Raw genomic sequence first — 24,436 nt, 5'->3', positions numbered from 1 at the left:
TAAGGAACAACATATGGTTCAATTATGTTTGAGAAAACTTAGATATATGATTGCCTCTTTTGTGCAGTAGGTGCACAATCAAAGGCTTAATCTTTTTAACAAAAATGTTGTATTAAAGCATGATGTGGAGAATCAAACATCTAAACTTGAACTTGATATACAAACATTGTATCGTACGCTCATCTTGACAATCAAAAACTTAGGATTTGATTGATTATCTTCTTAGCTATTAATACAAGAGGCCAACATTCTTCTTAACTTATCACAACAAATATATTAATTTAAATAACAACGAAATCAACCAAGTCTTTATCACTAAAAATGCACTAATGCACGCACATTTTGTTTACTTTTCTCTCTTATTAATTGTTTTAAAAACTATAATCCAAATTCTTAACATACTTTTGTCAATAAGTATCTTCAAACTCAACCTGATATTTTTTTTCTTTATCTAAAACGAATGTTAAGTTAAAGGGTGTTTTGAAACAAGGAATACGATTTTCAAATAACAACAAAAACGTTTTTAATATTTTTGATTTAAAGATAGAGTCAGTTGCAATTAGTTGAATGAATGCAATACAATAGAATTTACAAATGTAACAAAATTTAGATTTAGCTCTTAAAGTCAACTAGCGATAGATGATATCGTTTGGTAGCAATCTATGAACTACAGGTAGATTTTCTATACCCATAAAATATTGTTGTTATATAGTTGGTTAGCATCTCCAAAAAAGTGTTTGTATATTTGAATTGTCCATACTTTTAATAATATTGTTGAATATTTTTCTTTAAGTGTGGAAGTGTTTTAACCCAATAAAAAGTTTAGGAGTATTTTCTCTTAGAGTTAACATAATGATAAAATTTAAAAAATGGTATTATTAAGAAGGAAAAGAAATGCAAAATGAAACACAAATTTGTTTAACGGTTCGATTTTTAGTTGGCGCCATTTCCCCGACTGTCCTCTTCCAAGTTCCAAGTCGCTCACTCAAACCCTAACTCTCACTGATCACCTTTTCTAAACGGGATCGTTGAAATTTCGTATCTGCAAGGCAAAGCTCCACCAACCTCTATGCTATGGCGGAATCCGAGCATCGCGCTAAGCGCCTTAGAATTACGAGGTCTGTATCACCTTCATTCAATTGTTGGCCCACTGTTAAAATATTTGTATTTTTCTTCCATTCCGTTTTATGCTCGTGTGTTTTCTACTTTAGTGTGATAATGGTGTTAGAATAGAACTAGGGTTTTGCTTCTGTAGTTCTGTGGCACATGTTTGGATGCCGAGAAAGTGGATGGAAAACTGGAAGTTTTTATATTTTTGAGCTTCCATCACATCGAATTGCAGTTCTTCTCGTGGTCTTGGAGAGTTTGAACTTGTGAAAATTCAGCTTCTTGACATATTTTGTGGTCTTCTGTTTCTTGTCATTGCCAAACGAGCCAAAAGTTTCCCTTTTCATACTCCTGTTTGTTTATGGAATTATTTGCTATAGCCTTTTTTTTTTTTTTTTAATGTTTAATATTAAATCTATTGAACAGATTAACAGAATAACAGAGGCAAGGAAGAGAAAATCAGAAGTGGAAATAATCTGTTCAGTGTTGCTCATGATAATTAGCTTGAGCAATGTGCTTGCATTAAGTACAATTTACTAAGTGGAAGTAGACATAAAAAAGAGATAACGAAAGGGGAACATATCCCAGCATTTGGCCAAACAACAGAACGTTAAATTCCTGTTATTATACTATTTGGAAAAGTGGCTAAATTTAGCAACAAAAAAGGAGAGTAGCTGTTAGCTGAAACAAATTCTGTACATCTTCTATCCAGAAAAAAAAAGTGCTAAGCATCCTGTCTTAGTCAATTCTTACATGCTCATTCTTACTCTCACCAAATATTTTGTTTGTCATAGTTGATTTGTTGACCCTCTTATCCTTTGAAGGTTTAAATCACTGGAGAGGTCTAGGTGTTGGTGTGTGGCTTTCTTTTTTGGGAAGAGCACAGGGACTTGAAACTAGGTCCTGTCATGAAATTCTTAACCTTGATGACCTCTCTATTGTAAAGAACTCCCCTGTTTTTTATGTCATTATAAGTTCTGTGGGATCTCATCTTACAAAAATCTTTAAATGAAGATTTTGCTAGACGAGATTTAAACAAGTGGAAGATTCTAACTTTTGGATGTAATCTTGAAAAATTTAGGGCATTTAGTGTCACAATGAACTCTCCACAACCTAGTGGCCATCCTAAACCTATATATGAATGGGTAGGTTTGGGAAAGGTCAGAACCTCAACAATTTCTTTACTTTGGACCTTGGCTAAGCATTCTATAGAGGGAAGGGGAAGAAAAACAAGCAATGTTTTCATCTTTCACCCATGAACAAAGGATTTGAACTAAAATTTCCAAAGCTTTGAAATATGGACAACAATGAAAGTTTAACTCTTAAAGAAGCACTTTATAGGTTATTTCCTTATTACATGCACCAGAGGATGCTTGTAGAGCTTTCTCTCCTAGTTAGAAGGCTAGAAACACCATTTCTCTTTCAATTTCCATGTGTTAAAGCGTGTCTCTAGCTTTCATCCTGAGCCACTCAAACATGTTATCTTTAGGTATTTTCTCTACTAATTGTTTTTATGTTTTCTTTTTTGGATCTTCCAATTCATTTTTCGGTGAGATTGGGATTTCCACAAGCAATCTTCCATCATTCTTTCTGGCAAACTGTGTCCTTTTTATATAGGTTCTGCTTGAGGGAAAGGGGTAAGATCACAAAGGTTAGTCTAAATAACTTAAGCCAACTAAGACATAATGTAGCTAAACTGACCGTTAAAAATAAACAAAGAATATGAGTTAAGATTTACAAAGAGTCCTGGAATTTTATTCATCATGATTCAAATGGTTGTACAAGAAAAAAAAAACCCACTACTGCACTGCTGTATGACTTCCATCTTTTCGAGTAAGGATCTTGGTTGAGAACAACATCTTGAAGTAAATTTGATAAGCTGGCCCACTCACTAGCCTCTAAATTCTTAAGGTTTCTTCCAAAATCAGTTTTCCACCTTTAAATCTCCTCAGACCAACATTTCTCAACAAAGAAGTTACTTGAATTTCCAACTCTTCATTCTTTAAGAGTTTCCAATCCCATTAGATGGGCCAAGTTTCTCTTATTGAAGTTTCCGACACTGAGGTGTCCTTAGGTTCAAGAGCAAAAGATTTGAACATGTTGAAACGAGATTAGCACGGAGTGAAAACTCATTAAATACAATATTTTATATCTTATTACTGTGTTGCCATTCTTATAGGTGATAACCAATAATTGTAAAATTGGAAATTTCACTGAATTAATATTGCAGTTTTATTTGTGTTCATTTTTCTTATGCAGATTTAGGGTTGAAATGTATGTGCAGTGTTTTATATTACTTATATTTTACATCATACTGAATGTTTTACACTTTCTTGTTCTTCAGGGGGGAAGATGATTATATGCCTGGAAGTATAATTGAGATTGAGCTTCATAACTTTATGACCTTTAACCACCTGAAATGTAAACCAGGATCACGTCTAAACCTTGTAATTGGGCCTAATGGATCTGGTAAAAGCTCTATTGTGTGTGCTATTGCCCTTGGCCTTGGTGGTGAGCCTCAGGTTGGTTAAATGTTGATTAATATGCCTGATACTCTCACGGAGGAATTCCTTTTCTAGCTTGTTTTCTTGTATAGATTGGTTAGAATCTTTTTTTGCAGCTCCTTGGAAGGGCAACCAGTGTTGGAGCATACGTGAAGCGTGGGGAGGAGTCTGGTTATGTTAGAATAACCTTGAGAGGGAATACTAAAGAGGAAAAGATTACAATTACACGTAAAATGGACACGCACAACAAATCCGAGTGGCTGTTCAATGGTGAGCTATCTTGTATATGGTCCATATCTTCGAGTCCTCGACCTTTCTAACTGATAAGTTCATTACTAGTTTGATTTTATGTCCCTGCTGGGACATCCGATAAAATTGGAACGGTACAGAGAAGATTGGCATGACCACTGTGCAAGGATGACAAATTACTAATCTGATTTTATGAGCCAAGATAGTTGCAAGTCTAGTAATATCACTATATGATAAACTTAGGTGGGCTTCAGCTACGGCGGGAAACACTGTGTTCTTTTTTCTGCGAACATGTCATGCTTCTGGTTCTTTTATCTATTTATTTCTATGTATAAAGATATCTTTATAAAAGGGAGCATGAGTTAAAAGTCTTTTCCTTGCATTGAAAACCCCTTACATTTTCTGGTCAGTGTTTTGCATGATATGTGCCCCTACCACACATTGTTTAATACTTAATTGTTCTGTTCCTCAAGGATATTTCTTTGTGAGCATTTCTAGAAATATAGATTTCTCTCGTGTGGAAGTTTTTCTTTTACACACACTCTTCCACGAGACATTTGTCTAAGGAAGAAACTATATATCTCTGGAAAGTTCAATTTTCATTTCTTTCTTGAAGGGGTGAATAGTCAGGTTGTTTTTATGTAAAAAAAGTTGCTCTTACTTGTACTTGACCTTCTTCAGGAAAAGTTGTGCCGAAAAAAGATGTAGCTGGAATTATTCAAAGGTTTAATATTCAAGTTAATAATTTAACTCAAGTGAGTAAAATTTGGCCAACTTTTATCTGATATATGTGTGTGTGCGCGCGCCCACGCGCATGCGTGGTTCCGTGCATATATAATTCCTGTGAATTAAGTTACTCTGTTTTGATGTATTTTTCCCGTTCTCTTGTGGGAGAGGGGTTCAGTTTTTACCACAGGACAGGGTTTGTGAATTTGCCAAATTAACTCCTGTGCAACTTTTAGAAGAGACGGAAAAGGCAGTTGGTGACCCTCAACTTCCTATCCTACATCGTGCACTTGTTGATAAAAGCCATGGCATAAAAAGTATTGAAAGAGTAAGTTTAGAATAACTCGTGCACATAATTTTGGGCCTTGTCTCATGTTGGTTTCTTATCCTTTTTGTCTGCTTTTGTTTTACAAAATCTTTTTTGTTTTTCATTCCATGTGCTATTTTTATTATGTCTTTAAAATTAAATAGGAGAGTGAATAGAAGAACCTTCGTTATCTTTTTTTTTTTTCTTTTTTTAGAACAAGAAGCAAAACCTTCATGAATCTTTTTGCAACTTGCCTTTGGTTTAGGCTGTTGAGAAAAATGGTGACACCCTAGATCAGTTGAAGGCATTAAATGTTGAGCAAGAGAAAGATGTTGAGCATGTTCGTCAAAGAGATGAACTTTTAAAAAAGGTTTTGATCATTTCTCCATTAGCTTTTACCTTTTATGTTTGTGCTTCCATGACTGATGACCATAGATATCTGTTTGCTGACTGCTGTCATTTGTAGGTTGAGTCCATGAAAAAGAAACTGCCATGGTTAAAGTATGACATGAAAAAGGCCGAATACTTGGAAGTTAAGGAAAAAGAAAAGGAGGCCAAAAAGAAGTTAGATGAAGCTGCTAACACTTTGAATGATCTAAAGAAGCCAATTGAGTATGATCACTTGGTTTAACTATTTTGATAATCCTTTTTTCTTATAAGATTAAGAGTTTGGGGTAGCCATTGAAAATTCTAACTATAAATCTGCAATTTTATTTTGAGTCCATGTTACTTTAGTTTTTGGAAATGTTTTGGTTTTGCTTCAAATGGGGGTAGATTTCTTGTCAAATTGTTACATCTTTGCCGTTTGTTTTTAACATAGGATTAAGTTATTTTAATCGATTGTTGTGGATTAGATCACTTCTTTTATGTTGGATAGGTATAAGCATGTAAACAAGGTTATTTTATAAGAAACGAAGTAGATACTTGTGATTATTAGGAATAATAATACATGCGACTATAATTGACTGTTTCAAATCATTCTTAGGAATACTAATACGTGATTATTATTTTCAAGAAAATCAGGTTCTTTGTTTGGCAAGTCTTACATGGCCGTCTGAACACCTTGGATCAGCTTACAAGGTTGTCATCTTTGTTATGGGAATTTTTGTTGTATTCTCTTTTCAAAACGCTAAGGAAGACCTGATCACCTTCTATGGGGTTGTGAGTTCTCGAGTTCTACTTGGAACCATATCTTTTAGGAATTTGGTTTTGTCCATGCTCATTAATGACTTGATAAGGGAGTTTCTCCTCGATCCATCTTTGTTTGGGAAGGGGTGTTTTTTGTGGCTTGCTAGAGTCTGTTATGTAAGAAGACTAAGGGTTAATTGGGTAATTAGGTAATATTCTAGGTTAATTCCCTTTTTACCCCAATTGTAATAGAACTCTATAAATATGAGTCTTTTCCTCTGGTATGAAACACATTATTCATTCTAATAAAAAATCCATAATCTTTTGTTGTTGGAGTATTTCTCCTTGAGGTTACTTAGATTACATCCGTTTGTGCTCTATAATTGGATATTTTGGGAAGAGAAATAACAAGGTGTTTGGGGGTGTGAACAGGGATACTAACGATCTCTGGTTTATGGTTAAGTTTCTCATCTCTCTTGGGCTTCATTCTTGTAAACTTTTTTTGTAATTATTCGCTAGGCAACATTATTCTTAACTAGAGTCCATTTTTTTAAGGGGTTTTCTGTGGGCTAACTTTTTTTTGTATGTTATTATATTCTTTGATTCTTAGTCAATGAAAGGAATTGTTTTGATAATAAAATTAAATAAAGAAAAAAAAAGGAGATATATAAATGGAGCAAAATCATACGAAAAGGGAGATCTTAGAATCTTTTTATTTCATCACCGAAAAGTTTCTCTTGTTCAAGAAAAAAAGTTGTGTAAGGGACAACAGTGTAGAGGGGCACTAACGTCCTCATTTGATTAGTATAGAGGTGGTACCAAGACCAGTGAGCACAAGCAATCTTAGACTTCATAATGTGGTTTTCTTTTGCTAAATGGTCATGGTGTTTTTTCCATTGGATCCAAACGCTTTGCGGCATGGTGTTATGGCGAGTAAGTACGGTTCTCAACTTTTTTGCTCATCTTTTTCTGGCCTTATTTTTAAACCACCTACCGGAAAGAGCTTCAACCAATCCTTGATATGCATAGGGATGCAACAACAGAGCAAGCCCCACAGATTTCTAAATAAAATACCATCTTTCTGCTGAAAACTTCCAGAGGTTGTAAAGAGGGAAACCTACTGATTGGAGAATCTCCTTTTGGCCTTTGGGAGCCTCTCATGAGTATTGATACAATGATACTTCCATGAGGAAGAGAGAAGGAAAATTTTTATCTTTTCTTGAGAACCTTGCCTTTCTAGATTTGTGTTAACTAAGGGACCATAAATTTGGTGGTACTTGGTAGAAATGAGATATAGAAGTTACTTTGTTTTTTCAATCATCCTCTATGCTAGTGATTTATGTTTCAATTGGCTATTTCAGGAAACAAAAATTGGAGAAGGCAAAGTTGGATGCTAAAACTAAAAAGTATAGCACTCGTATTAACGATAATCACAAGAAAAGGGTGGAACTTCAGGAAACTGAAAATCGTTTGGTATGTTAAAGTTTGTGGCTTTTTGAATCTCTCCTATTTCTTGGGTTCTTCAAACATGTTTGCATTGGTGGTAGGGGGTGCAAGTGCAAGGAAAATTGAAAGAAATGGAAGACCTGAGGAAACAAGAAGAATCTCGTCAACAGAGAATCGCACGAGCTAAAGAGGAACTTGAATCTGCTGAGTTTGAACTTCAGAATTTGCCTGCTTATGAACATCCCAAGGATGAGATTGTAAGCTACGTTTGTATATTTGTTTCTTTTCAATTGAAGTTTTCAAATGTTAATAAAAAGTTCGCTTGTTTTTCATAACAATTATAAATAGTTTGCTTGTCAAAAGCAAAACTGTTGAAATGGCAGTTTTAAAGTTTTGATTTTTTGTTAATTATCATAAGGTAATCAAAGACTCTTTTGCATTGTATCTGTTTTTTTTTTTTTCCAACAAGAATTTTGTTTCATTGATTTATGAAGAGATAATCGTTCTAGGGTACAAGTTCCCAAAAGGGAATGAAAAAGAAGCATAGGCTAAAATAAACCAGAACAGCAAACTTCAAAATAATTTGTATATGGTTATAAAGTTCTTAGATTTCTCTCTGTTACTTCAATCATATTTCACCAGGAACGGTTGCGTGCTCAAATTTTGGAGTTGGAAGTTTCAGCAAGTCAGAAGAGACTTATGAAGTCAGAGATTGAGAAAAACATTTCCCAAAAAAGAAATACTTTGAGGCAATGCTCGGATAGGTACATATCAGAATATTTGATCAGTTGTGCATTCAGCTCTCTTTGGTGGTTTATCATCTTACAGTTAAGCACCTCTTTCAGGTTAAAAGATATGGAGAATACTAATACAAAACTACTACAGGCATTGAAAAATTCTGGAACAGAGAAGATTTTTGAAGCTTATCACTGGCTTCAAGAACATCGCCATGAGTTCAAGAAGGAGGTGTATGGTCCAGTGTTGCTAGAGGTTCTTATGTTAATGCATAGAATGTTTTTTATTATTATTATTATTTTTTTTTTTTTTTTTACTTACTACTTGATGCCTTTCCCTGCCATTTCTTTCTGCATGGAATCTTAGGTTAATGTGTCTAATCGGACTCATGCTGACTACTTAGAAGGCCATATTCCATCCTATGTCTGGAAGGTACTCAATTATTACATTTATTAATACCCTTGGTGTGGTCCCATGTTTCTCTTTGGACTTCAGTTTTGAAGACGTTTTGTAATTATTTACTAAGCAATATCTTACTTAGTTGGAAAACCCTTTCTTTGGTGTAGTTTGTTTCTGTAGGCTTCGTCTTTTGTATGCTCTTGTATTCTTCATTTTTTTCTCAATGAAAGCAGTTATTTCTTACTTAGGTTTAGTATCTACTGTATTAAAGTATATTAATCAACTTACATAAAGGTGAGGGAGCTATAGAAAATTACTCTGACATTGTGGTAACAGAGCTTTCTGATTTTCCTTAATCGTGGTGGCCATTGCTTGATTTACAGTCCTTCATAACCCAAGATTCTCATGATCGCGACATTATGGTAAAAAACTTGGGCTCTTTTGGCGTTCCTGTCTTAAACTATGTGGGAGGTGAAAGGCGCACAAATCAGCATTTTGAGTTGTCTGAGGAGGTAAATGTCAACGAAGTGATAATTGGAGTTTACATTTGTACTAGTTTGTAATAATGATGTCGAACAGGTTCGTGCATTTGGCATATATTCTCGGCTAGACCAAATTTTTGATGCTCCTGCAGCTGTAAAGGAGGTTTTGACCATGCAGTTTGGTTTGGAACATTCAGTATGCTTTCAAGACTCTTTCTAGTGTGACGTTAATTTTATTATTAAATCTGAAATCCAGCTTTATGGAATCTGGCAGAAGCTTGTATTAGAAACACTTTTCTTTCACTTTAGAAATGTTTTCTTTCTTCTTTCAGTATATTGGTTCAAAGGTAACTGATCAAAAGGCAGACGAGGTCTCAAAATTGGGAATTTTAGATTTTTGGACTCCAGATAATCATTATCGATGGTCTCGCTCTAGATACGGTGGTCATATCTCCGGAAGTGTGGAACCAGTTGATCGCTCACGTCTTCTTTTGTGCAGTATATAAAAAAATTTCCTTGAAATTTTATTTGAATCTTTGAAAGCTTTGAATTACATGACTTTGATAACCTATTATTTACCTTTTAGACTTGGATGCGGGAGAAATTGATGGGCTTCGCTCTAGGAAAAGTGAGCTAGAAGAATCTGTTTCTGCCTTAGAAGAAAATTGTAAATCATGTCAGAATGAGCTAAGATTGATAGAGGATGAAGAAGCTAAACTTCGCAAACATCGAGTAAGTCCAGAATAATAAAAAATATCAGTTTCTTGTCATTGAACTCAGGTTATCCAATGACCTTCCTTGTGTGTGCTCCTCAAGTCTTTCATCATTTGAAATCAGGTTTATAATTTTTTTCTAGCGAATAATACAAAACTAACTCTAAAAATTGCAGGAAGACATTTTAAATACTGTGCAACATGAGAAGAGAAAACGACGTGAAATGGAAAATCGCATTGGTAAGTATTAATATGTTAATGTAATTTTGATTGTCCATCTTATCAATGAATGTTTTTTTGGTAATCTAGATCAAAGGAAAAAGAAATTAGAATCTATGGAGCGGGAAGATGACTTGGATACTGTTGTGGCCAAGCTTGTCGACCAAGCTGCAAATTTTAACATTCAGAGGTTTCATTGTGCAATTGAAATTAAGGTGAAGTCTCACACTTTGAATCTTTTTATATTTGTATTTATGTCTTTCTCATCATTATTTGGAGTTGGCATCCAAGTGTTCAAAGAATTAAATTTGTTCATGAAGGCAGTTGTATATATATATAGATAAACTTGTTTTTTTTCCATCGACAGAATTTGCTTCTTGAAGCCGTTTCCTATAGACAGAGCTTGACTAAGAACCATATGTCTTCCATTGAAATTGAAGCAAAGGTAATTTGGATGGTGAAGTTGTTGATGTTATATTTTATTACAACAAAGCACGCGAGGATTTCCAAGTGAATTTCTGTCTACATTTCACTTTTTGTTTTTTAAATGGGATTCTATTGACACTCCAAATTGTTCCATTTCCAGATCTATTTTGTTCTTCTGGATTGTTTTTTTTTTCCTTCCCTAATATCTACAGTTTATGATGATTATATCTTTAGATCAGAGAATTGGAGGTTAATCTAAAGCAGCATGAAAAGGTTGCTCTGCAAGCGTCAGTGCAGTTTGAGTACTGTGAGTTGTGCCCAAGCTTCTGCTACTATCTTTCGCCCTGTTATAATATCTAAAAGATTCATAAAAAAGGTCTTTTGGATGAATCTATATATAAATTGCATGTATTCTGACTATCGTACTATATGTCGTACAAATTACTTGTTGGCAATGCATGAAATAGCTTCAACATTAGAAACGGTTTTCTATTAAAAAAGAATTATATAAGAAATGGTTTTGGCTTAAATTTTTCATTGAAGATGCTTTGCCTTTTCTTTTGGTTCTTTCCAGACCATTTGCTGCTTTACTGTTTCATTTGATTCTTTTCAAATGCATGAAACATTCAACACATAATTTTGCCTCCTTTTTTGTCTGTCTTCATTCGCTGATCCTTATTTTTTTTAATTGCTAAATCCTTTTTCCAGGCAAGAAGGAAGTTGAGGACTATCTACAGCAACTTTCAGCTGCCAAGAAGTATGCAGAATCTATTGCTGCAATCACACCTGAACTTGAGAAGGAATTTCTTGAGGTTTTCTCGATTTCGTATTGGCTTCTTTATTGTTCTCATTTTATAATTCTCTTGTAGTTTGAGTTTTATATTAATAAAGAAGCTTGTCTCTGTTTAAAAAAAACACAATTATTCTTTGGCTTTGAGTGGTTTTGGGTGCTAACCGATGAGCCATGGTTTATTGCAGCCAAATTTGTGCTCTAATAGATAACTTTATGCTTTTGACTAATTCTATATGCTTATAGTTTTATGTATGTATGGTTTCTTTGAATTATAGTTAGATTGTCTGTGAAGATATGGAATGAACAAAGAAACAGAACCGTAAAAGCTGTAGAAAAAAAAAAGGAAGGGAAAAGGAATTTTTCTCTTTAGGATTCAGTGAAAAGACCTAACAAAGCTGTTTGATGTAGTTTGGCGCTCTTTTGTGGGCTTTATTTATTTTCACCCATGTGATATTTTTTTCTTGGTGTAAGCTCTGTTTTTCATAAATTAAATTAATTAATTGTGCATCACATTTTGTTTCAGAATGATGTATTTCTTGATAATATCCTTGAACACCCATCTTATTCTAGGTGAGGAATGTTGGTCTGACAAGTTGTTTCCAGGCTTGAACACTTCTATACTGCTAATCTTTCGCTAGAATCCCCTAGGCCCCTGTATACCATGATACGGTTTTCATAGCTTTTACCAAGAAAATCCAGATTCTCAGAGAAATGGGACAAGTCCTTTCCGAACAAATAATTAATACCACACGATTCATCACTTTTCCCAAAGAAATTTGAAGGTTGTCTCACCTTGTAAGAATGAAGCTGACTTTAAAAAATATTGATCCCCACTCTTTGCACGCTCTCTTTTGTAAATGTTAATAATCGTTGTCAATCAAATCCTTGGATTGACCTAGGCCCCTCAAACCTTTTTTCCTTCCATTTCCTCTATTGCAAGCTCAGAAGTTTGCAAGATTGTTGGAATGGGGCTAGGCTTACTCGATTGGAAACTAAAAACATTATCTTGAAAAAGAAAATTTCCTTCCATTTCCTCTATTGCTAATTCAGAATTGTGCAAGAATGTTGGAATGGGGATAGCCTTACTTAATTAGTTTGTACTAAAAACATTATTTTGAGAATGATCTATTTCATTTGTTGCACAGATGCCTACTACAATTGAGGAATTGGAGGCTGCTATTCAAGATAATATCTCTCAAGCTAATTCCATTCTATTCTTAAACCATAACGTGCTTGAGGAATATGAACATCGTCAGCGTCAGGTCCTTATGCATCTGATTATCAATTTATCGTTGCTTATGCATGGTTGGTATGTTTACGCTGTCATATTACAGATAAACATCATTGCACGAAAACTAGAGGCTGATAAACATGAACTAAGGAAGTGTATGGCTGAAGTTGATGAGCTGAAGGTAATCTATTAATTATTTCACTTGTTGCCAAGTACATGCCATGTATGTTTGGACTATATGTTTTTGTGAAATTTCTAAATTATTGAATAAATCATAATAATTCAGAGTACATAATGATGTTTTACATAGGAATATATATAGACTTCAAAGAAACCACTAAAGGAAAATAATAATGGAAAATACTAATGATTCATAAATCCTAATTTTCCTTCAACAGTTTTCTTCCGTTCAACCTAGTTTAAACGAACAAATCTTGCCATAGGACCTCTTTTTCTTCCTTCTGTTTGAGCAGTGCACTTAAGGAATCACTAATCATCCAAAAGGAGGACGTGGTAGTGAGTTTTTCTGGGGCTGTTACTTCCTATGGTCATATTCATCTTTACATTTCTAGCATGTTTGATTTAGCAAACAACGTGGCTTCTTTCAAGAGTTGGATTTTGCGCTTGCTCGTAAGAGGGATGCTTGTTGGACAATCGGGGAGTTTTTCCTCCATTTGCTTTTGAAAGAGATGTCATTTCTTTGGTTTGTGGGGATGTGTGCTTTGTTGTGGGATATCTTTTTGGGGAAGATAAACAACAGTGTTTCATGGCGTGGAGAGATGCCCTAGTGAAGTTTGGTTTCTGGTGAGGTTTCATGTCTCTCTTTGGGCTTTGGTTTTGATGACTTTTGGTAACTATTCTCCGGACAAGATCTTACTTAATTGGAAATCCTTTCTCTGGGATCTTTTGTGGGCTTGGCTTTTTTGTATGTCCTTATATATATATATATATTTTCTCAATGAAAGGGGTTGTTTTCTATCCTAACAAAAAAAGGGCAACCTTTGATAATTTGTATTTCCTGATGCTTTTTAATCCTCTTCTTCTGTTAGTTGTTTTATTTATCAGTCTTGTATTCCCTTTATGTTCTAGTAAGTTCTAGATTTTTGTAAGTTTTGTTTCTATTTTTTAAAAAAAACATTTAAGAATTATCATGGTATTAATACAAAATATTATTTGCAGGGAAATTGGCTCCCAACATTAAGAAAACTTGTTTCTCAGATAAATGAAACTTTTAGTCGCAATTTTCAAGAGATGGCTGTTGCTGGAGAAGTGTTATTGGGTACTGGTTTTTTGTGGTCTGAAAATTTACTTCCTGGGAGATTTCTTTTTCCTTGTCCTTAATTTCCTTGCGATGGGTTTTTTTCTCTTAGATGAGCATGATATGGACTTTGATCAATTTGGAATACTTATTAAAGTGAAGTTCAGGTGAGCACAGCTTCCGACACCCACTTTAAGATCTAAATATATTTATTTCTTGTGCTTGAATACTGTTTTTGGTCAAACGTACTAAATTCTAGAGAATGTCATCTCACCGGCATGGGTTCACTAAGATATATTTTCAAATGATTGTTACCTCTGGAATACTGACCAAGAGAATTCACTTTTTACCCTTAACGAGTGATTTTCAAGTATTGGTGGTATGACTTTTCACTTCATTGTAGGTTCAGGCATGATTCAATCTGACTACCTGAGAAATCGTTGTTTTATCCAGTATTTCAACACATAAGTCAAGAACTCCCAAATATTGGATGTCATTATACACCCAGTCTCACCTAAAAAAAACATCTTATTCCAAATGTTTGACACGTACTATCAAAAGCGTTAAGAGCTAAAATAATAGAAAAGAAATGCATACAATCTTGATTCCTGAAGAGTAGAAAATAAAGGAAAATTTTCCCACATTTTGGATAAGAGAGCTTCCCGGGATGTCGAAGTGATGCAGACTTGTGTTTAGGAATTAAATGGCACTATACTCAATGCGTCTTAGGAATAGTTGCTGGCTTCATTGTTGGACATTCCGGGGGTTTAGGGTTTAGGTTTAATTAAATGGCATTATACTCAATGTGTCTTAGGAATAGTCACTGACTTTCATTGCTTAGAGTTGTTTACTAAAATCGAGTATTTTGTGCATTTATGTCTTTTCAGTTAATTGTTGTGCTCAATTCCTCTCTTCAGTCTCTACATATTTATGATAATACTGTTGCTATATTTATTTAATTTTTTCATTTCTTTGAAATGTAATTAACAGACAATCAGGTCAGCTTCAGGTTCTCAGTGCACATCATCAATCTGGAGGGGTATTACAGCTCATCGCAGTCTTTTTTTCTTGTTTGCAACTAGGTTGCTGTTTTACAATAATTTAGATCTTTTACTTGCTAGGAACGTTCGGTGTCAACAATTCTGTATCTTGTTTCCCTTCAAGACCTTACCAACTGCCCATTTAGAGTAGTTGACGAGATAAACCAAGGTAAGTATCCATACAAACGTCGTCTACTGGCACAAACAAATTATGTAAAATAATTGTGCCTATTGCCTTTTGGTAGGAATGGATCCCATAAATGAACGGAAGATGTTCCAGCAATTGGTGAGAGCTGCCAGCCAAACCAATACACCACAGTGAGCACCAATTACTCTTTAACTTGTCATCATGGTTTTCTAGATTCTGGTTGAGCAGGCCGTGTGTTGACAGTTAGTTCTTCCCCTAGTATAGTGTCATAATATTTCAGGATAGTTTTTCTCAATATACTAAAAGTTCTTTAGACTGAATAAAGATGGTTTACAAACTAAGTTAAAATAACATTTTAGTCCCTAGGCTGAAGTTTGTTCAATTTTAATCCACCCACTTTCAATTGTAAAATTTTAATCCATGGACTTTCAATAAATTTTAAATTTAGTCCTTCAAGATTAATTTTTACTGAACTAATAAACATAAGTTTCATACAAGGAAATATTATATCTGAATATGCTTTCAAAATTTATAATAAAAATGCTAAAGGATAACAAAAAAAAATTAAAATCAACAAGACTAGTAGCAGGGACAAGATTTTACATTTATTAAAAGCGGAGATTAAAATTTGACAATTGAAATTATACAGACTAAAAAACTAAACAAACTTCAAAGAATCGAGACCAAAATAATATTTAACCTAAAAAATATTAGGTTTGATAATCTACCTATAGGGGTTTTCCCTTAGTTTTATCTTTACTTTTATTATTATCTTTGACTATATCAAGATTTTATTTATTTAAAGTCTACGTTGCAGTCTAGGTTTCCTTGTTTGTGTATTTGCTTTCTAGGTCCCTCTCTCACTACGTTTTTTGTATATTAGGTTTGTAATATTTTTGTTCTCTCTTTCTCAGTGTCCTTTCTTCTAACAAAATAAACAGACGGTGCCTCATGCTTGAGTTTGCTAGTTTTATTGATAAATCTCATCTGAATGTGGAATAAGTTGGATCTGTGGTCCTCCGAAATATATGCAATGAATTTCATTATAGCTAATAATGTTTTTCAGGTGTTTCCTACTGACTCCAAAGTTACTTCCAGAACTGGAATATAGCGAGGCCTGTACTATACTGAATATAATGAATGGTCCTTGGATCGAGCAGCCCTCGAGAGGTTTTCTTCTCTTCTCTTTGTGTTGTTTCCCCGAGTAATATTGCTTACGATCAACTACCTACTTTGTAAAATTTGTGTACTACAGCATGGAGCAATGGAGATAGCTGGGGAACGTTGATGAACTACGTAGGAGAAAGCCGATGTTGATTGTCATTAGCGGATTTCTATGCTGAGGAAGGCAATGTTCGATTAGAGTTCTTTCTATGAAGGTTGCCATGTTCTCACATCAAATAGCTGCTAGTCCTTAAACGATTGTGATTCAATTTGTGCTTTCATTTTGTATAGTTGAACCATGACTTGACAAATTCTTTTGTAAAGCTATCATATTATTTTTCTATCTATTGTTTACTGATGAATTAACTTAAAATTTTCTTCCATTTTCAACTCTATATTTCATTACAAATTCTCCAAGAACAATCATCCACCATATTTTTCAACAGTGAAAAGCTTAAACAAACTAAAATTTGAGAAATAAACAATAGTCAGATGAGGTGAAAATGATTGATGCTGATAACCACAACACAACAAAACTGAGCTACTTTGAATCAGTTTCAATTACAAATGAATATGCAGTTCTCAAGTTTCAATTACTCTTCAATTCAAGATAATCATCAAGCTCTATTCTTTCTTCAGACACATAGCAACTTTAATACTAAACCAAGTCTTTGGCCGCTGAAGACAACTCAAAAGGTGCATTCACGAGGGCTGCGATCAAGCAAATTGAAGAAGGCATTTACAAGTGTAGAGTTAAATTCTTCAAGCATTTGATGATGGGATCTTGTAATCGAGCATTTCCCTTGTGTTTAATCGAATTGAAGGTCCCATCGAAGAGCATATATGCGCACTCTTCCAGTATACTCCTTTAGCACCTGTTGGCTTGTTTACTTCTACTGATTTCTGTTGGATTAATGTGAACGAATCAATATGGTAAAAAAAATAGATACTAATGGAGTTCTTTAGAATTTGAATTAGGAAAGAACATACTATTGCAGACAGTAAGTTCACAAGGAGGTCATCTTCGGAAAAGTCTGCCTTTCCAAACGGTAAGTGAACAATCCCGGTTTTATCTGCTCTGTATTCAACTTTTCCCTGCTTGAACTCTGCTATAGCCTGAAACAGGACAAAGCTATTACCAATCTATATCTCAAGAAAGACCTTCTCCTTAGCTAATATAATATCAACTTTATTGTCAAATTGTGATGCATACAAATGTAGATGGTTCTTATCTATACCTGAGGTATATTTGTTGTAACTGTGCCAGCTTTTGGATTCGGCATCAGTCCTCGAGGTCCTAGAAGTTTCCCTAGACTTGCAACCTGGAACAAACAGAGAAGACCGGTCAACAGATTAATTGTTTGTTTGTAGTTGCCACAAAGTAACTAAAATATCTCAAAATCAGCACAAACTCCAAAGTGGACACCGAAACCATTCACATGAAGATGAGTTAAAATTCTGTAGGCTTTATTTAACTTGGTCTCTTTAAATCTGTGGCACGAACACGATACTGTATCTTCTTAATTCTGGTCATAGATGGTGCAAGAAGTATCCAAAAATACTTTCTTACAAGCATGAAAGAAAAAATTATCGGTAGTATTGCATACAAGGAAATCGGAATCGTATTTGGTACTCAGTTTCAAAGTACATGTGAAAACTACTTCATTGCTATGGACAACGTTGTTAGAAATACTTATACTTTTGGAAACCCATCACAATGTATAGCAGTAAAAAGATTTAAGAACCATACCTTGGGCATCATATCTGGTGAAGCAATCAACTTATCAAATTCCATGAAACCTCCTTTGATCTGTTCTATCAGATCCTCACCTCCAACCAAATCTGCTCCTGCATTTTTTGCTTCGTCGAATTTTTCACCTACATGATTCAGAAGGCAATGAGATTATATGAAACGAGTGAAAGAAAATGAAAACTGAAGAAGAAAAAAGGCGCCATGAGAAGAGATATGATGCAGATACAAACAGCATTTTTAAAAAGCAGCACGATAATATGGCCAATGTAAGCTGAATCTCAAAATTTATAGTTGATTAGAGAGATGGGAAAAGATGAGAGAATCCACATGACCACATCAAGGAAATAAATAACGAATATATATATATATATATATACATATAAGAGTTAATTAAAAAGTCATATCCTAGCATTCATCTCATTCTCTTCACTCAAGTTTTTAAACTGATTTCAAGGGGGGAAACCAACCAATCAGTATTAACCATGTCACACTGCAAAACTGTATGAAAATTTAATAAAGAACAAATAAATATTTTCATTCTCCAAATACCATGTATCACACATGTCACACTGGTTACAAGAAGGATATTCACTCATCAATAATAGAGGGAAATTCATATAAATAAGGCCACGATAGTTTAAGCAATCTCACTAAGACACTAACAGAGCAAGCAAACCTCCCTTTCAAGTAGAGGATTCTCCACCAAATACTATCTAATCCACAATCACTTTGGAGACAATAATACCTGCTATTTTTTTGGGTAGAAACCAAGCTTCCATTGAGACTTTTTAAAGTTCATATATCTAGTTGCATCATGTATTAACATCCATTCCACGATATTCCCTCATTGAAAGAAATGGAACCAGAACTCATAGAAAACTAGATACTTCTACCATTGAATCCTAACCAATGAAAGTATCATTCAAGTCAAATTTAGTGATTACCTTGAGTAAGAACAGCTACCTTTACTGTCTGTCCAGTTCCCTTGGGCAAATTTACCTTTGAAAAAAGTGAGCATTGAAGATTTAGGACAGACATATAGTAAACTCAAGTAGTAGGTAGGACTTTTGTTGACAATCACACATTAAAGAAATCAAGGAACCTCACCATCTTTATAAGATACATGGACTACTCTCAATACCATTTGGTTTTGAGATGGAACCGATATTTTCTTATAACTTTTAACTTTCTTTGTCAATTATCATGCAATTACCAAGAAAACTTACAGTTGCTCTCAGCTGTTGATCATTATATTTGGGATCAATGTTCAATCGGAAGTGGGCTTCAGCAGTTTCCACAAATTTTGTGCTGGACGTTTGTTTCAACAAAGATATTGCTGTTTTCAGGTCGTACTCCATTTTGGTTTCCCTTAGTTTTTGAATTTCCAGGAACCTCTTTGACCGGGTCTGAACATTTTCAGAACACGGTTTCATGTCAAAGCTGATTCAATAGTAATAAGAGAAGGGGGCAAATATATATTTTAAGAGAACACGGCTTACAATATGAACTAAAAGTAATCCACATATCCTTTATGAACCTCTCTCGTAATCTATTGCTGGTTCAGAGTAGAACTCAAAAGAAAATATGGATAACAACTAACTGGAACGGCTGATGCTACAAAGGAAGGTAGAAAGCAAAGAAACAGTACTAAACCGCCCGATTGCTAGAGTTTTCCAAGTCAACTAATGAAGCCATTGATCAAAAATAGACATGATAGGAACTATTAATCCTAGAAGATAATGAAACTAGAAAGAGAAAGAACAATTCAAGAAAAATTTTAACTAGATGTTGAATCAAAATTAAGTGAATTACAGAACTGAAACAAACATATACGTAAGAAGGGAAAGAACCAATGAACACAAGAATAACAAACTAGAGACGCATGTACAAAAGTTTTTACTGGGACGGCAAAGCCAACCAGCCGAACGGCCTATTAACGGTATCTAGATTTCCCCAACAAGAAGTACCCTTCCATCTACATGAATCATTTCACATTGAAACAATTGATCACTTGAGACATCATACCTGGCCCTTTAGAATGCATACTTATGGGCCTCACTCAAAAATGATTAGCCAAACCAACATTAAAAACCAGCCTAATTTGTGGAGGACAAAAAATGGAAGTAGACGGAGGAAAACAAAAGTAAAAGTTCTAAGACATATTTCATCTCCATAAAAAGGCAACAGTGTCTAAAATTAAAACCCCGGAGGTCAGAGCTACAACAACAAAACAAAACCTAAAACGAAGTAAAACCCACCAATCAAACTCTAAAACCATATCCAAAATGGCAATCAACTAGATTGAAAACAGGGCAATACAAGAACTTGCTCAAGCTTACTCTGTCCCTTTTGAGAGGCAATGCAGCCTTTCCCTTCTTAATCTTAGGCAGAACTGAAGTAGCAGTTCCACCATTTCCCTCTTCTCCATTCTCTTCCACATCCTCATCCACCTCAATTTCCGCAGCTAAAGCAGCCACAACCAAATGATCCCTGCATTCTCTCCCAAATTTAAGGTCGACCCAATTGATGGACCTCCCTCCCCTGCGCTGCAGAATTAAGGGGTGGCATAAAGAGAAGATATTGGCGGTGGAAGAGGCAGCAATGGGTCTGAAAGAGAGAAGGGAAGAAGGGTCTTGTGGGTGTACGGATGAAGTGTGGGCCATGGTAAGGGAGGAGTGCAGTGTGGGATTACAAGTGGCCATTGCCATGAAGGAAGAAAGAGCTCAGAATGTCAATCGAAGAGGAAGAAGAAGAAGTCTCAGGCAGCCTATCAACATAAAAATGGAAGAGATAAGAGAGGTTCTAGCGATGGTAGAGTGGATGTTTATTGAACAGTCATTTTGGGGGTTTAGAAACAAGAAAACAAAATTAAAGTGAAAAACAAAAAGTGGTGAAATTTGTGGGAAGTTGAACTTTCCGACTTTCATTTTCACTCTTTAACTCTCAACTCTCAACAAAAGAAAGAAATAAGTTGATCCTTCTAAGTAAAATCTTCTTATGTTATGTTGTGTAGTATGTTTAATCAATCAAGCTTTGAAGTAATAAATGCAAATAAACCCATTAACCCATGGGCTTCTTAACTTGGTGTTTAATGGTTAAATTATTAATACCAATTCTTCAATGTTTAGTATAGAAATGCTATAACTTTTTAATGTTTAGTATAGAAATGCTATAACTTTTTAGATAACTAACAACTTTAATAATTTATTACTTTTTTTTTTTAAGTTTTAATGATAAAGTAGATACAACTTTTAAAGTCAAGAAAAAAGAGAAATTATTGATATCGAACAAATCAGTTAAAAATATAATGAAATATTATATAGAAGTCTATTAAATATATCCCATAGAAGTCGATTGTTTGATAGAATTGGAAAGTTTATTATATTTTATAAATATCTTGGTTCATTTTGCTTTATTTAAAAATATCCAATAAAACATTTATTATTTATTATTGTTTTAAGTTGATTGAGACATTTTCAAATATTGTAAAATAAACTAAAATATTTACTATGATAAAATTTGAAATTTTGCATGTTGTACATATTTGATTAAATTTTTATTTTAACAATTTTTTTCGTTGATTTTAGATTTTATAACATATTTTAAATTTTTATATGATTAAAAATTATTCGTAATTATTTGGTTTTAAAATTTTAGGTTTCCCGTCCAAACACACTCTTATCTCCAAATATTTTATTTTGTTATCTATTTTTTTCAATTTCTAAAACTAAACAGGTATTGAAAAATAAAAGAAAATAGGAATTTTAAAACGGAAATATATGCATAATTTAAAAAACCAAAACCTTTAAAACACCGATCTTAGTTTTATTTTATAAAAAAGAAATTAAAATATGTTCGAACTCAAGTGTATTAAGAGAACATAAATATGTGTTATTCTTTTTTTTTTTGTTAGATAACATGAAGTTCTATCTCAATCTCAACTTAGATCGAGATAAGGAGTTCGACCTTTTTTTAATTTTGGAATTTTCGGTAATTATTTTTTATAGAAAAATTAATATTTAAAATATTTTTTAAAATGTGAAAAAACAGAAAATGTTAAATGTTATTAAAAAAAAATGATCAAATAATATTATTTTCCGAAGAGAGCATTTAAAAGAAAGAAGCGTAGGTTTTTCTCATAAACCCTAATCCTACTTTGGAGAAGAATTTCGGAGGAAGAAGATGACTCAGAAAGCAAATCTATTCAAAGGTAAACAGAAGACGAAAACCATTCCTCCCAATCGCCATGGAAAAATCCCCCAAACTCGCAAAGGTATCTCTTCTCTTCTTTTTTCCAACTCCCCCTCTTTCATATGCTCCTTTTACGCCTATAAATTACGATTTCTCCTCCTTCGTATTCATTCGCCGTTGTCTTTCCAGGGAAAAGATTCGTGAAGCCATCAAAGACTACCAAAGAGATGGAAACAGATCGGGTACGTGTTCTCTTTTTCGTGCTTGTTCAGTAATTTAGTAACCGTGAGAGTAGAAACTTGTGCGATTTTCTAGCTTCCATGCTAACAGTGTTATACTAGATGAAGTGACCATCTATTGTTAAATACTGTTCTAAGAATTTTGGATTTAGATGCAACCGAACTTAAAGTATCGAAATTTTGAAGGTTGTGTGTTCGGTAAATGTTGATACCCTTGGTTGGTAGATTGCATCCATTGTTTCGGTTAGCTGAGAATGGATTTTGTGTATGATTCTTAAGTCCTCTTCTCTTAGCTGAACTTGGTTTGATAGTTCTCATTTAATATCCAAATTCACTGTGTTTAGTATCTTCCCGTTGACTGTGCTGGAGACCTAGAGTAGTCGTTGGTGTGAAATTTATATTGGCGAATTAGAAATTGAAAAGTTTTCAAAAAGGGAAAGGCTGCTTGTTAATGAAAGTTATGTTCCTTTTTTAGGAGTGATCTCTTGTGCCAATATAGGATTTCCATTTTGTTGGACAGAAAAATGGTTAAGAAATTAAGCAACATTGTGCAAGGCCAAAAGGGAGTGTTTTTGGGTTTGAATAAATTACTAACTTCTAAACTATGAGATGGTTGGTAGACCGAGATTCCATACAGTAGAAATGCTATTCGGCTCTTGATTCTAACGCAGTCGTTTTTGTATATGCATTTGAAATTATCTTAGTATGAATTGTTTTTCTTTTATCTCTAACTGAGACACTTGCCATCTTTTTTTTTCCATTTTTTATACTGGTATCTATGGCTATAAGCATGCCAAACATTTTTCTTGTTGTAATGTCGGTGTTCGCCTTTAATATCTCCTGTTCTGTGTAGGACTCCTCCTTTCAAAAGGAAGGGTAAATTTCCTTGAGCCGATATTAAATTTCCTACCATATAGGAGAAGTTAATTCTTATCAGAGAGTAAAGATGAAGAATCTTTTGTTTGTAACTCATTGGTTGTCTCCCCCACTTCAAAGTTGAAACTATTTATGCTAATGGAAGGTTTTACTTCATATCATACAAAGTTATCGATTGACTGAAAATTGTCTTGTATTTGCATGATGCTATAATGTTTGGGTTATATTCTTTCTTCCTTGAATTGGCTTTTTTATTATTATTATTTGAAAATGAATAGAATGTGATGTCTTAGTGATTGTATAGACCCATTAGGTCATTATGTAATATGTATCTTGTTCCATATGTAATAGAGTCACAATAATTATATATACTACTTTGGCTTTACACACTTCTGAACATTTTCTCTATTACTGATAAACTTGACATTCTTGTGGAAAAACCAACAGGAAGTAAGCAAATTCATAAACTACTGCAACGAAACGAAGGCGGCTACTTTAGCGAACAAGGAAGGTGGGCAGCTGAGTATTGTGAAAACTCCAGCGAATGCGGATAATAGCAATGCAAAGAAAGAGTAGAGAAGAATTCAGACTTGTTAGTGTTACAATATTGTGAAATTATTTGTGATGTTATTTCTTTTTCCATCCATTTTATCCCCACTCGGTTGAGAAGGTGAAAATGATGTGTTGGATTCATCTTCTTCCAACGCTGTTCTCAATTTTGTTAGGAGTAAATGATTTATATATAATATTTTTGTTTTTACTTTTGTAAGAATAGCATATGAGAAAATCAAGAGAAAAGACCAATCACAAACTTGGTCACTTTTTTGTTTGATCAAAATGCAAACAAAATTAGAAGTTAATTTTTTTTGTGAACCCTTTTTGCAGTTCTCAATTTTAATAGTTGATTGATATAAACTTGAATTCCATATTTAATAATAATGCAACTCTGAATCTATGATTTTGAATTTTTAGGGCTAAAATATATCCAAACTTCGTAGGAAAAAGGTGCTTACGGATTATTTTTCCAAAAAATCATACAATTGTGTTTTAAAAGGACTTCCTATATATATATATGGTATAAAAGGTTAGAATGCAACCTTATAGTATAGTTTGATCAAAGTGAAGCTCTCATGAGTACTAAAAATACCAATTCATATTGGATTTCAAGCTTTCAAAATCATTTAGCCTAAATTTTAACTTCCTTCGATAATTTGTAATTCAATAACAAACTAGTTTCATATTTGCTCAATCTTTTAATTTTCTCTAACGTACATATTCATGGGATTTAGCAAATCAAGAATG

General features: G+C 33.9%; 3 protein-coding genes and 1 pseudogene across 5 annotated transcripts; 3 read left to right on the top strand and 1 right to left on the bottom strand.

The window, feature by feature from the left end:
* Window positions 1-907: 907 nt before the first annotated feature.
* Window positions 908-16,465, top strand: LOC101210248 (structural maintenance of chromosomes protein 5). Of its 3 annotated transcripts, none has more exons than XR_004218155.1 (31): window positions 908-1,118; window positions 3,452-3,629; window positions 3,728-3,881; window positions 4,542-4,615; window positions 4,765-4,914; window positions 5,159-5,263; window positions 5,360-5,505; window positions 5,917-5,973; window positions 7,383-7,494; window positions 7,569-7,724; window positions 8,110-8,231; window positions 8,313-8,457; window positions 8,569-8,634; window positions 8,985-9,113; window positions 9,181-9,279; window positions 9,416-9,581; window positions 9,670-9,815; window positions 9,973-10,036; window positions 10,106-10,230; window positions 10,383-10,460; window positions 10,676-10,748; window positions 11,150-11,253; window positions 12,380-12,496; window positions 12,569-12,646; window positions 13,645-13,744; window positions 13,836-13,890; window positions 14,714-14,762; window positions 14,829-14,932; window positions 15,009-15,081; window positions 15,978-16,081; window positions 16,167-16,448. XR_004218155.1 is itself a non-coding variant. In XM_031888711.1 (31 exons), exons 1-31 carry the CDS (start codon window positions 1,075-1,077, stop codon window positions 16,226-16,228), a joined length of 3,219 nt encoding a protein of 1,072 aa, XP_031744571.1. In that variant the 5' UTR covers window positions 909-1,074; the 3' UTR covers window positions 16,229-16,465. The 3 variants fall into 3 exon arrangements, 2 of the variants coding, with proteins under 2 accessions (XP_031744571.1, XP_004135946.1); XM_031888711.1 differs by having other exon boundaries at window positions 909-1,118; window positions 14,845-14,932; window positions 16,167-16,465; XM_004135898.3 differs by lacking the exon at window positions 5,917-5,973 and having other exon boundaries at window positions 909-1,118; window positions 14,845-14,932; window positions 16,167-16,452.
* On the top strand, window positions 3,962-4,054 carry LOC116405325 (annotated as a pseudogene).
* Window positions 16,466-16,582: 117 nt separating the features above from the next.
* LOC101210498 (50S ribosomal protein L1, chloroplastic) lies at window positions 16,583-20,690 on the bottom strand. Its single transcript, XM_004135899.3, has 7 exons — window positions 20,168-20,690; window positions 19,055-19,234; window positions 18,773-18,827; window positions 17,826-17,953; window positions 17,314-17,397; window positions 17,066-17,191; window positions 16,583-16,978 (listed from the first exon to the last, which is right to left on the bottom strand). The coding sequence occupies exons 1-7, from the start codon at window positions 20,534-20,536 to the stop codon at window positions 16,838-16,840; spliced, it is 1,083 nt and encodes a 360-aa protein (XP_004135947.2). The 5' UTR covers window positions 20,537-20,690; the 3' UTR covers window positions 16,583-16,837.
* A 1,218-nt stretch (window positions 20,691-21,908) lies between these two features.
* On the top strand, window positions 21,909-23,994 carry LOC101210742. The gene is made up of 3 exons (XM_004135900.3): window positions 21,909-22,101; window positions 22,209-22,261; window positions 23,582-23,994. Exons 1-3 carry the CDS (start codon window positions 22,011-22,013, stop codon window positions 23,708-23,710), a joined length of 273 nt encoding a protein of 90 aa, XP_004135948.1. The 5' UTR covers window positions 21,909-22,010; the 3' UTR covers window positions 23,711-23,994.
* The last annotated feature ends 442 nt before the right edge of the window (window positions 23,995-24,436 follow it).

Source organism: Cucumis sativus, chromosome 7 (genome assembly GCF_000004075.3).
Source record: "Cucumis sativus cultivar 9930 chromosome 7, Cucumber_9930_V3, whole genome shotgun sequence".
NCBI classification, from domain to species: domain Eukaryota; kingdom Viridiplantae; phylum Streptophyta; class Magnoliopsida; order Cucurbitales; family Cucurbitaceae; genus Cucumis; species Cucumis sativus.
Note: the sequence above shows the minus strand (reverse complement) of the source record. Positions and strands in the feature narration are given on the sequence as shown.

Coding starts and splice junctions, on each gene's coding strand:
- LOC101210742 (XM_004135900.3), top strand. CDS start 22,011: ATGACTCAGAAAGCAAATCTATTCAAAGGTAAACAGAAGACGAAAACC. Junction 22,102..22,208: donor AATCCCCCAAACTCGCAAAG/GTATCTCTTCTC, acceptor TTGTCTTTCCAG/GGAAAAGATTCGTGAAGCCA. Junction 22,262..23,581: donor AAGAGATGGAAACAGATCGG/GTACGTGTTCTC, acceptor AAAAACCAACAG/GAAGTAAGCAAATTCATAAA.
- LOC101210498 (XM_004135899.3), bottom strand. CDS start 20,536: ATGGCAATGGCCACTTGTAATCCCACACTGCACTCCTCCCTTACCATG. Junction 17,398..17,825: donor CACCAGATATGATGCCCAAG/GTATGGTTCTTA, acceptor TGTTTGTTCCAG/GTTGCAAGTCTAGGGAAACT. Junction 17,192..17,313: donor TTACAACAAATATACCTCAG/GTATAGATAAGA, acceptor GTCCTGTTTCAG/GCTATAGCAGAGTTCAAGCA.
- LOC101210248 (XM_031888711.1), top strand. CDS start 1,075: ATGGCGGAATCCGAGCATCGCGCTAAGCGCCTTAGAATTACGAG. Junction 8,635..8,984: donor TTCCATCCTATGTCTGGAAG/GTACTCAATTAT, acceptor CTTGATTTACAG/TCCTTCATAACCCAAGATTC. Junction 9,114..9,180: donor ATTTTGAGTTGTCTGAGGAG/GTAAATGTCAAC, acceptor GATGTCGAACAG/GTTCGTGCATTTGGCATATA.